This window comes from Anolis sagrei, chromosome Y (assembly GCF_037176765.1).
Source record: "Anolis sagrei isolate rAnoSag1 chromosome Y, rAnoSag1.mat, whole genome shotgun sequence".
Taxonomy (NCBI): domain Eukaryota; kingdom Metazoa; phylum Chordata; class Lepidosauria; order Squamata; family Dactyloidae; genus Anolis; species Anolis sagrei.
This window is the reverse complement of record NC_090035.1, coordinates 84,483,503-84,498,105: the sequence shown is the minus strand read 5'-3', so window position 1 is coordinate 84,498,105 and position 14,603 is coordinate 84,483,503. Positions and strand designations below refer to the sequence as shown.

At 48.5% G+C, this 14,603-nt stretch overlaps 1 protein-coding gene across 1 annotated transcript; it reads right to left on the bottom strand.

Annotated features, from left to right (window-relative positions):
* Positions 1 to 5,971: 5,971 nt before the first annotated feature.
* LOC132768051 (guanylate-binding protein 1-like) lies at positions 5,972 to 13,453 on the bottom strand. Its single transcript, XM_067462072.1, has 10 exons — positions 13,081 to 13,453; positions 12,795 to 12,922; positions 12,405 to 12,514; positions 10,945 to 11,144; positions 10,445 to 10,687; positions 9,642 to 9,922; positions 8,892 to 9,104; positions 8,223 to 8,325; positions 7,875 to 8,068; positions 5,972 to 7,652 (listed from the first exon to the last, which is right to left on the bottom strand). Exons 1-10 carry the CDS (start codon positions 13,277 to 13,279, stop codon positions 7,440 to 7,442), a joined length of 1,884 nt encoding a protein of 627 aa, XP_067318173.1. The 5' UTR covers positions 13,280 to 13,453; the 3' UTR covers positions 5,972 to 7,439.
* Between the last annotated feature and the right edge of the window lie 1,150 nt (positions 13,454 to 14,603).

Below are 14,603 nucleotides of genomic sequence, written 5' to 3'. Positions count from 1 at the left end.
CTGATGGTTTGCTATTATTGATTGATTGATTTATTTGCTTTATTTCTATACCGCGTTTCTCAACCTAATTAGGCGACTCAATGCGGTTTACACAATGTTAATTAACACAACAGTAACAATTAAAACACATCATACACAGTAGCAAACACACAACAATCATACATAATGCCTCGATCACAAACCAGATCCAGTCTCATAATCCTTGTGCCATTCCTATGCTCAATTTACCGTCATCCTATGTTCGACTGCGCTGATTAGCCAAACGCTTGCTCAAAGAGCCAGGTTTTAAGCTTCTTCCGAAACGCCAGCAGCGAAGGGGCCAGTCTGATGTCAATGGGTAGGGCATTCCATAGCCGAGGGGCCACCACCGAGAAGGCCCTGTCTCTCGTTCCCGCCAACCGTGCCTGTGACGCAGGCGGAACCGAGAGCAGGGCCTCCCCGGACGATCTTAATGTCCGCGTCGGTTCATAGGTGGAGATGCGTTCGGAGAGGTAAGTGGGGCCGGAACCGTTGATGACGAAATATTGGAAAAATAGATATTTATTGATTGATTTATGTTTAAATCGTATGTATTTTACAACCCTGAAATGCATAGGATTTTCAAGTTCTCTCTCTCTGTAAGAAACCCTAGCTGAAAAGCAAGCTGCGTCCAGCATATTATCTAAACATTCCAGGAGAGAGAGATAAGCCCTAATAGGAGCCATGGACTGGTACTAAGGAGCACCTCTTGACAAGCCAGAGAGTGGCCCCTTGATGGATGAATGTAAGCACAGCCAAGAGGGAGGGGGAATATTCCATGCTTGCTCCTCAGCAAGACACACAGACATGCCTTTTGCATGTTAGGAGGTAGAATTTGATGCCAATATGACGCAGTGAGTGATGATATGTATGTACTAGCATGTTTGACTCCGATTGGAAGCTATAAAAGGCCAGTCCGCACCTTGATCGCTGCTGGTGTGATTTGAGATTACTCCACACCAGGCCCCAGCTGGATAAATAAACGTGCTTTAAAGTCTCCAGACCTCTCTCTGTGTCTCCTTTCATCAAACCGTTCCCTGCCACAAAATTGTTGTTGTTGTTGTTGTTGTTGTTGTTGTTGTTGTTGTTAGGACCAGGGGCAGAAGGTGGGGGGCTGTGCTGGAGACTGTGGTGATAACTGAAATGGATATATAAAAGTGAAATCCAGTCAGAAGAATGGTATAGAGAGGTTTGGAACATAGCGATCAGCGACAACAACTGACAACGGACCTAGACCAAACTTGGCACGCAGACCCACTGTGGGCAACTGTGCATACTGGCAATGGCCGCTTTTGGGGTGCCTTTGGGCGTCACGCAGATCTCCTCCTGCCGTTTCCTTCTCTCCAGCATATGGACCGCGCCTAGCACGTGGTTCACTTGTGTCACAGCAAGTCTTTCCCCCTCCCCCTTTATATCATAACCATCATCACCCCCTCCCCCCCCCCCCAGATATTGACCCAATACACATTTCTCAAGCCAGTTCTCGTATGCAGTTGTGAAAAGCAGTAACTGATACTTTTATTTAGCAGATCTGGTCCAAGGTAAGCTGTAAAGAAGCACTAATCCCACCGAATACCACCAATTGTGAAGGTGCACGTGGTAAAGCACCCACTGCCACCTTATCTATGAGGGAAGCCGGGCAACGATCAATATCAGCCTAGGAACTATTTTATAAAGGGACTGTTTCTGGCTGACTTTATTATTGCAGGATGTTCAACTTAGAAGAAACTGTATCAGGCAAGGCTTGAGGAGAACAGTAACAATTTTATTAGAACAAGCAAGGTATATCAGATTTGATTGTTTCTTCACAAGAGGCACGAATCTTGACTGGTTACATTAGTAAGGTTTCATGAGTAAACTCAGGCAAACACTTCATAAGGTTTCACAGCTGGCACAACAGGCTTAAACCCAGCCAAACCTTGATTCTTAATTCAGAATCAACAACCCCCTGTACCGGGTCCTTCTCTGCAACCACTTTGGTCACCAATTGATTCCCTGAATCTCCAAGAGATTCAGTTTTTCCCTATAGCACACTGGCTACAGACACATTCCCTGAATCTCCACCCAAAAGATTCAGTGTTTTCTCAGCAGCTCTCCGGCCACTGACTGGAGCTTAACTGCCACTTTCAAATCTTTTACTCCTTTAGCTCCGCCCACCTCCTCTGCTGCCTTGTCTTGTCACCATGGCAACCTATCTCTCTCAGCTAGGCCCTGGCAACAAATGTAATCCCTAAATACAGATTCAAACACATTATAGATAACACTTTATAATAAACATTATAAATACAGTTTAAACAAATTATAAATAACACTTTATAATAAATACATCTCTACACCTTCCCCCCCAGAAATATTAATTTTTTGGACCATTCCCAGTCCCAGAATGGCAAAAAAATAATTCCACATATTATCCAACAATAAATACATATATATCAATTCTGAAAGGGAAACATATTAGGGTTAAATACATTTCAATTACACATATATACAAACCTTTAACCTACGAAATTCTAGTATCATCTATGGATGTGGTATCCAAGTCTCACATTTTTATATTTATACATATATTTGTAAATATTTATTGCCTATTGCGAAACGTATATACCTATCACACTTTAATATAATGGGTTTATATCTTATATCTATGGTATGAAACATATACAGTTCACCACTGTAATAACATCATACATTTCACAAATCTGCAATTAAAACAGGTTAACCATTTTTAAAATATTACACTACATTACACATCTATTACCTTTCTACATTAACACTTTTATTACGCAATGTGTTATTTGATCTGGCCCTTGTAGAGAATAAGGTTTTTGGTTTTTTTTTCTTTTACTCGATTCCAATTCTCCTTTCCCTGATACCCATTCTCAAATTATAACAGGCCCATACACTTCCCCCAGTACCACATTCTTCTTCTTTCTCCTCTCCGCTACTGGAGTTATCCTCTTTCCATCTGGTCTTCCAATTATCAGGAACAGTTCTGTTTTTATCGAGTTCTAAGGCTTGGAATGAGACTTGCTTCAGCGTAGCACTCTGTTGTTGCGAAGAATCAACACTTCCTTGAATATTCTCTCCTGGTCTTGAAGAGAACTCGCCACCGTTGGAAGAACGAACAAGAACACCTTTTCTCTCCTTTGTGATCTCATCACTGTAGTCTGGATGAACCCCCGAAGCTGGAAATTGTAAATTCTTCCTTTTATCACCAATATAGTCTGTGTATATTAGTTTTCTTGTCAGTCTATCAACTTGGCTTTTATTCTCTCTTTCTTCTTTGTTCAAGGATAAAGGAGATTTCTCTTCCGACACCTGGCCAAATCTTCTTTTTCTGTTCACCCTCTCTTCAGATGTAGACACACCGACATGTTCAGAGTTAGCAAGGAAGAGTTGATCTAAAGTTTTACTCTCAACAAAATGTCTCTCTTTTTCACCATCACCTGTCATAGGGTACAATCTTGTATTTATCATTTTGTTGATGCCAGCTCTTTGATAAGTTTCACTTAAACTCTTATCCTCAGCTATAGTTCCATTCTTTAGAACTTCTTTTGTTTGATCATCTGGAACTTTTACAGTGGATGAATCATGTCCAGAAGTCATCTTAATTTCAATTAGCCCTTCAGGTGTATGGATCTTTGTTTCACAGAAGACCCCTGGATATTCTGGACTCGCATCAGCTTCTACTGTCACGTCCAGAGTTTGTTTTCCTTTAGCTTTCTCTTTTACTTTTATTTTATTGTTTTTGTCGAAAAGTTCGGCTGAGGTAATTTCTTTATGTGGAGCTGAAGGAAATACATCTTTTAAGGTCAAGGATTCCTCTTTCTCCTCAGAGTTTATCACTTGTCTTTCCAGACCTATTGTTTCTATACTCTCTTCACTGGCTCTCAAATAATCAGCCACTGGAATCGGCTCTGCTGCAGGGCTTGTTCCTCGTTTGCATGGTCTCTCCTGGCTGTACACTTCTGACTTTATATTTGGAACACCATCTCCAGCAATAAATCTATAGGGTTGTTCTTCTGCTCTTTGTTCCTGTTGAATTTCCTCAACTCCTCCTGTCTTCTTAACAACCTTAGCAACTGTAGCACTGGCTTCTGGGCTCTCATCCCCATCTTGTCGGATGGCAAAACACAGGGCTTTCTGTTCAGGGCTTTCATTGTTACATTCTTTCTCCCCATACGCCATCTTACAGTATTTAATCTCTTCAGCCAAATCATTTCCAATTAAACATTGATATGGTATGTCAGGACTGACTGCAAAATCCCACACACCCTTCCATCCTTTATATTCTATTGGCAAGGTCACCACGGGTGTCGGAATCGCAGGACCTAAGCCTTTTAATCTTACTTCAGAGGTTGGCTGCTGAAATCTCTGAGGTATTATTTCGGGATGTACTATGCATATTTCGGAACCTGTATCTCGGAGTCCTTTCCTGTCTTTGTGATCAATAGAAATGGTTTCTAAATAGTCCTTAGATGGGCTGCCTGACAGGATGAACAAACATTGTTTCTCTCCAGGCTCTGAGCTTGAACTCTCCTTTGCCACAGTAACCGGTTCTGCCTTTGGTGTTTCTTTCATTTTATTTATAAAGAGGGTTGTTTTCTCATTCCTTAACAAGGGACACTGATATTTTAAATGATTCCATTCTCCACATTGAAAGCATCGTCTTTTTACCTCAGGAGCAGTTTGTCTTGTTACACTCTGCCTCCTATAGATGGTGTTTTCTAAGTCAGCACCCTTTTCTTGTTGTGGGCGCGTTTGTTGTGAATAAAATGGTTGCCTGTCTGTTCTTTTGTCCCCTGGCAGATCTTCCCTTTTAAATCCTTCTTTCAAGGTTGTTATTTGATCCGCCATACCCGCTGCCTCTACAATCGTGGATGGCTTGCGATCTTGAATCACCCAACGAATTTCATAAGGAACTAATTGGAAAAATTGTTCCAATTTCAAAAGTTCCCTCAGCTGTTGATAATCTTCTACCTCAGACGTCTTTATCCAACTATCGAACAGTTGAGACAATCTAGAGGCCACCTGAGCAAAACTTTGTGTTTTATCTTTCTTCAACGTCCTGAACTTAAATCTATAATATTCAGGAGTCAATCTATATTCCTGTTGAACCTGTTTCTTAAACAGATCATAGTCTCTACAAGACTCCTCCGGCATCTGTCCATAAATCTGTAAAAGCTTCTCATTTATCTGAGGCCTTAGGTATATCATCCATTTGTCTCTAGCTAACCCAAAATCTTGACAACATCTCTCAAAAGATATAAGGAATTTCTCTGGGTCATCTCCTTTTGTAAATTTTGGGAATTTCTTTGTCAAATCTGGGGTATCCACTCCAGATCTCCCTTCCTGGACAACACTGGATGTTTGTGCCAAAGCCAACCTTTGTTTTTCTAGCTCAAACTCCATTCTCTTCAATTCTAACTCCTGTTCTCTCTCTCTTTCTCTTTGTCTTTCCTCAAATTCTCTTTCTCTTTGTTTTGCCTCCATCTCTAGTTCTAACCGTCTCATCTCTAATCGTTTTTCCTCCATTTCCAGTTTGTATTTATAAGCCATTTCTGTCATAGGCACTGGCTCTGTCTCTGACTCAGAGCTCGAGCTTTCCCCTTGGTCTCCCTCTCTTTCCTCAGCCAGCTTTCTCTGCCGCCTGGTAGCCATGTTTTCAACAACTTTTACCTCACAACTTATTCCTAAATTAAACTTAAGGCACTCGATTAGTTGTTACACGTATCCCGTCGTCTGCCACCAAATTATGTAAAGAAGCACTAATCCCACCGAATACCACCAATTGTGAAGGTGCACGTGGTAAAGCACCCACTGCCACCTTATCTATGAGGGAAGCCGGGCAACGATCAATATCAGCCTAGGAACTATTTTATAAAGGGACTGTTTCTGGCTGACTTTATTATTGCAGGATGTTCAACTTAGAAGAAACTGTATCAGGCAAGGCTTGAGGAGAACAGTAACAATTTTATTAGAACAAGCAAGGTATATCAGATTTGATTGTTTCTTCACAAGAGGCACGAATCTTGACTGGTTACATTAGTAAGGTTTCATGAGTAAACTCAGGCAAACACTTCATAAGGTTTCACAGCTGGCACAACAGGCTTAAACCCAGCCAAACCTTGATTCTTAATTCAGAATCAACAACCCCCTGTACCGGGTCCTTCTCTGCAACCACTTTGGTCACCAATTGATTCCCTGAATCTCCAAGAGATTCAGTTTTTCCCTATAGCACACTGGCTACAGACACATTCCCTGAATCTCCACCCAAAAGATTCAGTGTTTTCTCAGCAGCTCTCCGGCCACTGACTGGAGCTTAACTGCCACTTTCAAATCTTTTACTCCTTTAGCTCCGCCCACCTCCTCTGCTGCCTTGTCTTGTCACCATGGCAACCTATCTCTCTCAGCTAGGCCCTGGCAACAAATGTAATCCCTAAATACAGATTCAAACACATTATAGATAACACTTTATAATAAACATTATAAATACAGTTTAAACAAATTATAAATAACACTTTATAATAAATACATCTCTACATAAGCATACAGCACATGGTCAAAACATGCATCTTCCAAACCGAGGCTTAAAACCATCCCTCTGACAGGTAGATATTGACAGAGAGGCAGACAGGTGAAGAGATGGACAGGGCAGCCTCCCTCTATCACTCATTGTCAGTCAGGGACCAGAAATAGTTGGGATGCAGAACCACTGTTACCAGCACCAATGTAAGCGTGAATCCTGTATTGATAGCACCAATCTGCATGAATACTGTACGGTGTGCTCAAAGAATGGATAAGAGAGGCACGAAGGATCAAAAGAAGAAAAAGCAGCTCATGGCTGGAAAAGCACCATTAAACACAACAAAAGAGCAGAATCTGCATCAAATACATGAGGAGTTCTAGGTACAAGCAAAAGCCACTGCAGACCATTCTCAAGTGTACGCATGTGCCTATCTACCTAACCACATATCGATCAATCTCTGTCTGTCTGTCTAGGCATCCTCTGGGAGAGTGATCCTGTGGGAGAGTGATGTAGGCCCCCACCACTCTAGAGTGTTGCCTGGCAATGCATGAAGCGGTGGCAAGGTTGCTTCCTGCAGCTGCTTCCTTCGGGCCCATGGGGTCAGCATTACACACACACACACACACACACACACACACAAGTCCAACTTCACAATGGACCGAGTGAATGGGCCTTGCTCATGGAGCACCATTCCCCAATGCATCCCCCAAGGAAGCGTGGCTGAGTGAGTGCGCCTGCAAAACATGTGGCAAGGCCCTGGGAGGGAAGCACAACATCCTACTCTAACTAATAGCGCATTGGGTCCAAAGAGGCACACAGATAGGCCAGAGCGGGCCAAAGGCAGCAGTGGAAGAGGCCTCGAGGGGGGGGGGGCGGTGCTTGGAGGTCCTGATCACAGGTTCCTGAACTGCTCTGAGATGGCCCTAATCGCCTTGCTGGTGATCCCTGGCAAAATGAGGTTGAGGCCTGTCACCAGCCCCTTCAGGACTTTTTTCGACCAGGAGGGATCCTTGATTTTGGCGCTCTCCTCCCTCAGGCGCTGGATCTCCTTCATCATCTGCTCAGCCTCCTTCCGGTACCCCTCGTTCAGCAGCGCCTCTTGCTCCTGCAGGAAGAGAGAGAAGCAGACCAATGAAAAGCAGGGACTCCATTTCTGTCCAAAGGCCAGCAGAGTGAAGGGTCTCCCATAGCGGAAGGGGGGGGGGATAGGTGTCTCACTGGCCAGGTGAGTGGGAGGCTGCAAGGGGGTCCCCAACTGAGGTGTGCAAGGGACAGGGCCAAGGGAGTCTGGTGAGGGAGGAGTCACTGGGACCCAAAGGAGGCTTACCGCCAGCTTGCTCTCCATCATCTTCTTCTGCTCCTCCAGGAGCCTCTCCCGATGCTGCTCCATCTTGGTCTTCAGCTGCTGGACGTTCTCCTCGTAGCTCCGATGCTGGTCCTGCACCTTCTGCTCCAGCTCAGCCTGCCTCTGCCGCTGGACCTCCTGCTCCCTCTTGGTTGCCTCTGCCTGCGCCTGGGCCTCTGTCCAATGAATGGGGGGGAAGGGAGGAATGGAAAGGAGGGTGAACCTCTCAGACCCCCACCCCTCACAAAATGGTTACTTGACACGGCTCTGGACTTCTGAAGGGGGAGCCCCATGACCAATTCCTCTTTCTGGGCATGGAGTGGGGCTCACCTTCCATTTGCTTCTCCTTCTCGCTGAGGGCTGTGTCGCTTTGGAGAATGGCTCTGCCGACGGCCTCCTTGCCCTGCAGGAACTGCTTCAGGGACGCCTCTGCCTGGATGAGAGAAGCATTGCTCAGGAGGGCACCAAGAAGGGCCAAAGGATCTGCCCCCTCTCCTGGCACCAGTGAGGGGATTCTGGGGCTACCAACACAAAGACACTTCCCTCGGCTTCGAAATTTGGAGGGCTGTCCACATACTTTGGGAATCTGCAACTTCAGTGCAAGAAGACTCATTCTGGCCTTAAAACATGGACACGACCCTCTACTGAGACCCACACATTGCCATTGGCGTTTGTGTTAGAGGTTCTAAGAAATCTTTGGTTTGGGATGAGCTTTCTTTGCATATTCACTTGTTTTTATGCCTGTGTACATAACTTTACTGATCTGGCCAAGAATCACCAGAGTATTGTCTAAGGCTTTCATGGCCAGAATCTCTGGGTTGACCTCACAACCTCTGAGGATGCCTGCCATAGATGCAGGTGAAACATCATGAGAGAATGCTTCTAGAACATGGCCATACAGCCCAAAAAACTTGCAACAACCCAATTACTAGAGTGGCCCTGCATGACTTCCTCCCATGGCCCAGCCTTCCCCCCTTCCTTCCTCCTTTTCTTTCTTACCATCACCCCCTTCTTTGGCTTCTGGCGGTATCTTCCCTCAACGTCCTTCAGGTCGGCCACAAACTGCCCGTGTCCGTTGGGCTGGAAGTAGACCCCGCTGCGCACCTTCTCCTCCAGCTCCACAGAGAGAGAGGCCAGCAGGGCCTGGCAGCACTGAGTGGACTCCTGCTCATTCCTTTGGCAGTATCCCTCCTTCTGGTCAAGCAGGGTTTTCTGGCAGGAAAGGAGGCACAGGGGAAGGACACGACGGATAACTCTCAGGAACATGCCTCCTTTCACAGCCACATAGAAATCTGCCACATGGAAATTTCAGCCACATGGAAATCTGCCCAGCCCTCCTACTGTTCTCCAGAGAAGAAGGGGGCACTATGCAAGTTGTCTCCAAACTCTTAGAGATTGAGAGCGAAACCCTGAACCTTCCTATATATAAATTCAATTCTGTCCAATAAGACACAATTTTGTAACCCTGAAAGCCTGTCTGTGTTCATTGCATTACTAAACTTCCTTTGCTCTGTTGCTGCTGTGTTTGGAAGCTTCTGCTCTGCTAAACTGCTACATTTTGCTGCTGCTTTATTTTACTGCTTTTTCCTTTTTTTAAAAAAAACTACAATGAAGACACCTGTGTACCTGGGAGTGCTGCCAGTGGGACTAGTGACCCTTCTGTGCTGGGGCTCCCTTCCTTCCCCATGAGAGACCCCCCCCCCCAACTATCAGGGCTTACCAATGGCCTCATCTTGTGGGGTAACCTACCATAAGTTTAGCCTGGAAGTGGCTCTCATCATTCTTGAAGGCACGTGCCATGAACACCTTGAGGGCCTCCTTCTCACATTCGGCATGGACCCTCAGCAGGTCTGGAACACTCTCTGTGGGCAGGTTCAGCCTCTCCCCCATCAACCTCCCATAGTGAGCCAAAGCCTCCTCCATGGCAGCCATGTTCTCCATCTCTGCCAAGGCCAGCACCGCATTCTCCAGGCAGGGCACCTTACCACTGCAGATGGTCTCCACGTAGGTCTCCGCCAACTTGGCCAGCACTGCAAGGAGGAAGACGGCAGGGGTCTGTCCTAGCAGCCAGAGGGAGGAGGCATGGGTCCCCACCTCATTTGGCCTTTGGCCTCACAAACTGCCAGTGGGACCCGGTGCCCAGAGGCAGAGTAGGATGGTCTCCTCAGAAGAAGAAGGGAGAGGCCAGAGATTGACCAGCATCACAGTGCAACTGTGGCATCAGCTCAGAGGAAGGAGGGTGGGAGGGCAGGACGGACTCACGGTGCCCAGTGAACACATGCCCCCCGGGAGGGTCTTCTCCTTGGACGTCCCATAGATGTAGTTGCAGAACTGGTCGGGCTGCTCCACAAAGTCGGGCTCTAAAGGCAGCCCAGCTTTAATGATTCATTTTGAGAACTGGGACCTGGTTTTCCCCTCTCAAGCACAACAGAGCACGGAGGAGACCTCTTCAAAATGCAACCAAGGCCACGGGCCAGGACTGGGGCGGCTTGAAGGGCATGAGCACGAGTCCCAACTCCCCCTCCCCCGGCCACCCCTAGAGCCTGGCTTACTGGCTCCCGTCACGGCTTGGCCCCCAGGGACCGTCTTGCGCTTGGCGGTCTCCCAGACGTGGTCACAGAAACGGGTCACTGATTCCTGGAACTCCTCTTCCAAATCTTCCTCCTGCAGCTCCTCCAGACGCCGCAAGTTCTTCCTGCTTGCTGGGCGGTCGAAAGTGAAGCACTTCCGGGAAGGAAAGAACTTGCGGATGCACAACCTGGGCAGGTTGCACCTTCTGACCTGCTCTGTGTCACCTGCAGAGGAAGGACAGGTAATATTGATAAATTCCAGAAACTTTGCCTGGGACCCACCCTCCTCTCCCCTTGCAAGACTGTTCAGGTCTCCATTAGGACTCCCCTTTGAGCATGACACAAGAATGTTTCTGAGCATGCACAAAGCATCTACTCCCTTGAGGGTGTGTTCCCTCACTTTCACCTCTATATCTACCCTCCCGCCCCCATTCCAAGGCTCCATCAGACCCCATTGCTGTCACTTTCTGCCCAGAAGTCACCTTTCTGCAGCTTCAGGGCATTCTCCAGGTAGCCGTCCTCGCTGACCGGGCGCCCATTGATCTCCAGGTCGAGCGTGAAGTCCCTCACGGCCCAAATGAAGGCCGGGAAGTAGCGGGCAAACTCTGAGGAATCCTCGTCCTCTTGGCTTGGATCCCTGGAAGAGGTTACTCTGATCTTTTGGGTCAGCTCAGAAACGTAGCTGGGCACAGCTAAGGAAAAGGGCTCCCAGGCTACGTTGGCGTTGTGTGTTGATTAATGGCTAGTTGGCAGCAAAAAGATAGCTCTAGAGTTTGGGTTGAGAGCCATTTCCTGTCAGAAGAAGACAACCCGCCCACTCACCTGAAGCAAGGGTTCACAGTCAAAGGAACGCTTGCTACTCGTTTCCTGTTTGGCATGTTTTTGCACCCTTGTCCCTTTCTTCTTCTGAGTCACATACACACTAACTCTGAGGCATTTGGGGACTCACTTTAAGGCAGTGGTCCTCAAACTTTTTAAACAGAGGGCCAGGTCATAGTCCCTGAAATTATTGGAGGGCCAGATTATAATTTGAAAAGAACATGAATGAATTCCTATGCACACTGCACATACCTTATTTGTAGTGCAAAGAACACTTTGAAACAATACAATAATTAAAATGAAGAACAATGTTAATAAATATATACTTATTAGTATCTCAATGGGAAGTGTGGGCCTGCTTTTTGGCTGAAGAGATAGGATTGTTGTTGTTGTTGTTGTTGTGTGCTTTCAAGTAGTTTCAGACTTCGGTTGACCCTGAGCGAGGGCTGGGTAAATGACCTTGGAGGGCCGTATTCGGCCCCTGGGCCGTAGTTTGAGGACCCCTGCTTTAAGGTATACAAGGGGCTGAAGTCCGTAAGGATATTTTCTTTGTTCTTGAAAAGGAACACAGAGTACAAGACCTCAGGAGGAGGAGAAAGGAGGAGGGAGGGAGGAGAGAAGAGTGGAGCGCCAGAGAACTCCATTTGTAGTTTATAAACTGGTTGTTTGAGACTGTATGCTCCCCTCTCTCCCTTTGGAAGCAACGTGTCTAAATAGATAGATAAGTAGGTAGGTAGACAAAGTATTTTTTCCATAATGTTATAGTGCACCCTCTTCTTTGATTAAAAAATGGGGGGGGGGGTGTGACTATGATGCAGTGAAACACAGTAGCCTGTATTTCCTGACTGCACCACAGTTATGGGCCTGGTTGTGTAGGAAGGGTCTGTCTTTCCAGGTAGGCTTGCTGACGTCTCGCTTTCACTCCTTGTTCGTGGAAGAGGCCCCAATGCCCCCGATCCTCCCCTGGATGTGTCCCCAGGGCATCTCTCCTGTGCCAAACCCTCCTTTCCAATGACCAACGGGCACCCCTCCCAGCCAGGATCCCAAAGCGAACTGGGTGTCACTTCCTCCATCCGCTTCCACCACCCCCCCCCCTGCAAATTTGCCCCCAAGGGAAGGATACTGGAGCTGATCCAGGGCGTTCTGGTCAATGGTGCCCTTGCTGTTGTAGACCAAGGTGGTGCTCAGCAGGATGGCCAGCGCAAAGATCCAGGCGTCGTTCTGTGTGTTGCCCTGGAAGAGAAGAAGCAAGTCTCCCTGAGCCCCCTCCCCACACTGTAGGGGTCCCTCCCTCTGCCTCATTCATTGCCATTGAAGGGGGGCACATGTCACAGCCCGCCTTTGGAAGGTTTGGCTTGGCAAGAGCCTTCTGCTACCATTCTGTGCCATGGCCACCCAAACACACAGAGTGGTCACGGCTCTCACCATGAAGCAGACCCATGTGGCAGGCTTGGGGTGGAACTGCCTGGCCCCACTCCCAGCCCTCCCTTCACCCGCTCCCCCCACGACTCACCTTCCCTGTGTCCTCCAGTCCCTCCGTGTCCAGCAGAACCAAGGTGCGGTCACTCTGGTGGGGGTGAGGGTGGCACCACATCCAGATGCCCTTGGTGTTGGCCTGCACCGTGGAACCCAGGGAGAAGCCTGGAATGGAGAGGAGGGGACACCACGGCCAGTGAGGCTGGGATCCGCCCCAAGGCACGGCTCCAGCGTATTGGAGGCCATGGCCCCTTCCAGGGCGGCACCTGGGCCTGAGCCTGGGTCGTGCCCTTGCCCCCCACCGCCCCCCTGCATTCGCTCACCCTTCCGCTGGCCCGCCAGGCGGTTCATGAGGTAGGACTTCCCGGTCCGGTAGGGCCCCACGATGGCCACCACCACCACCGGCTGCCGGATGCGCTGCAGGACTGCAAGGGCCTCCTCTTGCAAGATTAGCTTCCCGTCCGGGCGGTTCTCAATGAGGCAGAGCGGATGGGCCATGTGGGCCTCCCCAGGAGTAGCCATTCTGGAAGGGAACCTGGAAAAGGGGAGGGCGGCAAGGTCAGTCCAAGCTGCCTGGAGCCCTCTTGGATCCCTGCCAGGGTCCTCAGGTGCCTTCAGGAGGACCACAGAAAGGCAGACCCAGAGGAGGATGGGGAAACAGGGGCCCCAGGGACAGGTGCCTTCCTTTTCGGTGGGGAGGGGGGGGGGTGAGGTCTAGAGACGTAGGAGAGTTGCCCTTCCAACTCCCCCCCCCCCGTCACTCCAAGGGGGACTTCTCCAGGTAGTCATTGTACCCCCCCCCCCCAACATTATGGTTATACTTATTGGTCATTATTGTATTTCTATCCTTCCTGGTGGGATTCCGGCACCCACGGTCCCCGACCTCGAGCCCCGTTCTTCCCAGCTTTTGCTTTTTGGAAGGCACCCCCCCCCCCCGCCCCACCCACCTGCCACTTACCTCTCTTTCTTTCTTTCTTTCTTTCTTTGGCACCGGGTCCTTCCTCTCGGGCACCCAGAGGCAGAGTGAGAGACGGGGGTGGGGGAGCAAAGAAGGAGCCCGGGAGGGGTGGGGAGGGGGCAGCCCCCCCCCTCCGGTGGAGAAGGAGGAAACGCCCTGCCAGCCTCCCTTTCCCAGAAAGGAGCCCCTTGGAAAGAAAAGACCTTCAAAAGCGAAAGTGATGAGCCAGGCTGGGGGGGGGGGGGGCTGAGCCTTTGGACTTATCTCCCCACCACAGAGGAGCTGGAGGCAGGGACGCCCACCTCATCTCCCTCCCGCCTTGAGCCACAAGGAGGTGGGCAAGAAATGCAGTAATTAATGTTGTTGTTGTTATTATTCTTAGGTTCATGGGTAGAAGGCGGGGGGGGGGGGGTCTGGATGCTGTGGCGACAACAGAAATGGCCACTTTTGGAGGGCCCTTGGGTGTCACGCAGGTTTCCTCCTCGCCAGGAAATTAACCACATCCACCACGGAGTTCCCTTCTGGCACAGGAAGTCTCTCCCTGTCCCCCCCCCCCCCCCCCAATGCATCAACATCACCACCATCACCATCCCCTCCACTCACCTTCCCCCCACCCACAGATACTTGTTGATGTGTTTTGAAAATGTGTAATGTAGTTTTCAAAGTTTGTTTGTATGTTTAAAATGCAATGCCATGTGCCAAGAGAATTCCTGTGTGGAAAGGGTTAATTGTACCATGAAGAGAATCAGCATTCCTCGAGAGGTCATAAATCTTAGTACAGGGAGCAATGGACGCAGCATAGCGCGTCCTACGTCATACGTCACTCTGGAATGCAGGAGGTGTGGACTAGTGCTGATAACATGTTCTTGTTCACAATGTAGCTGCCGA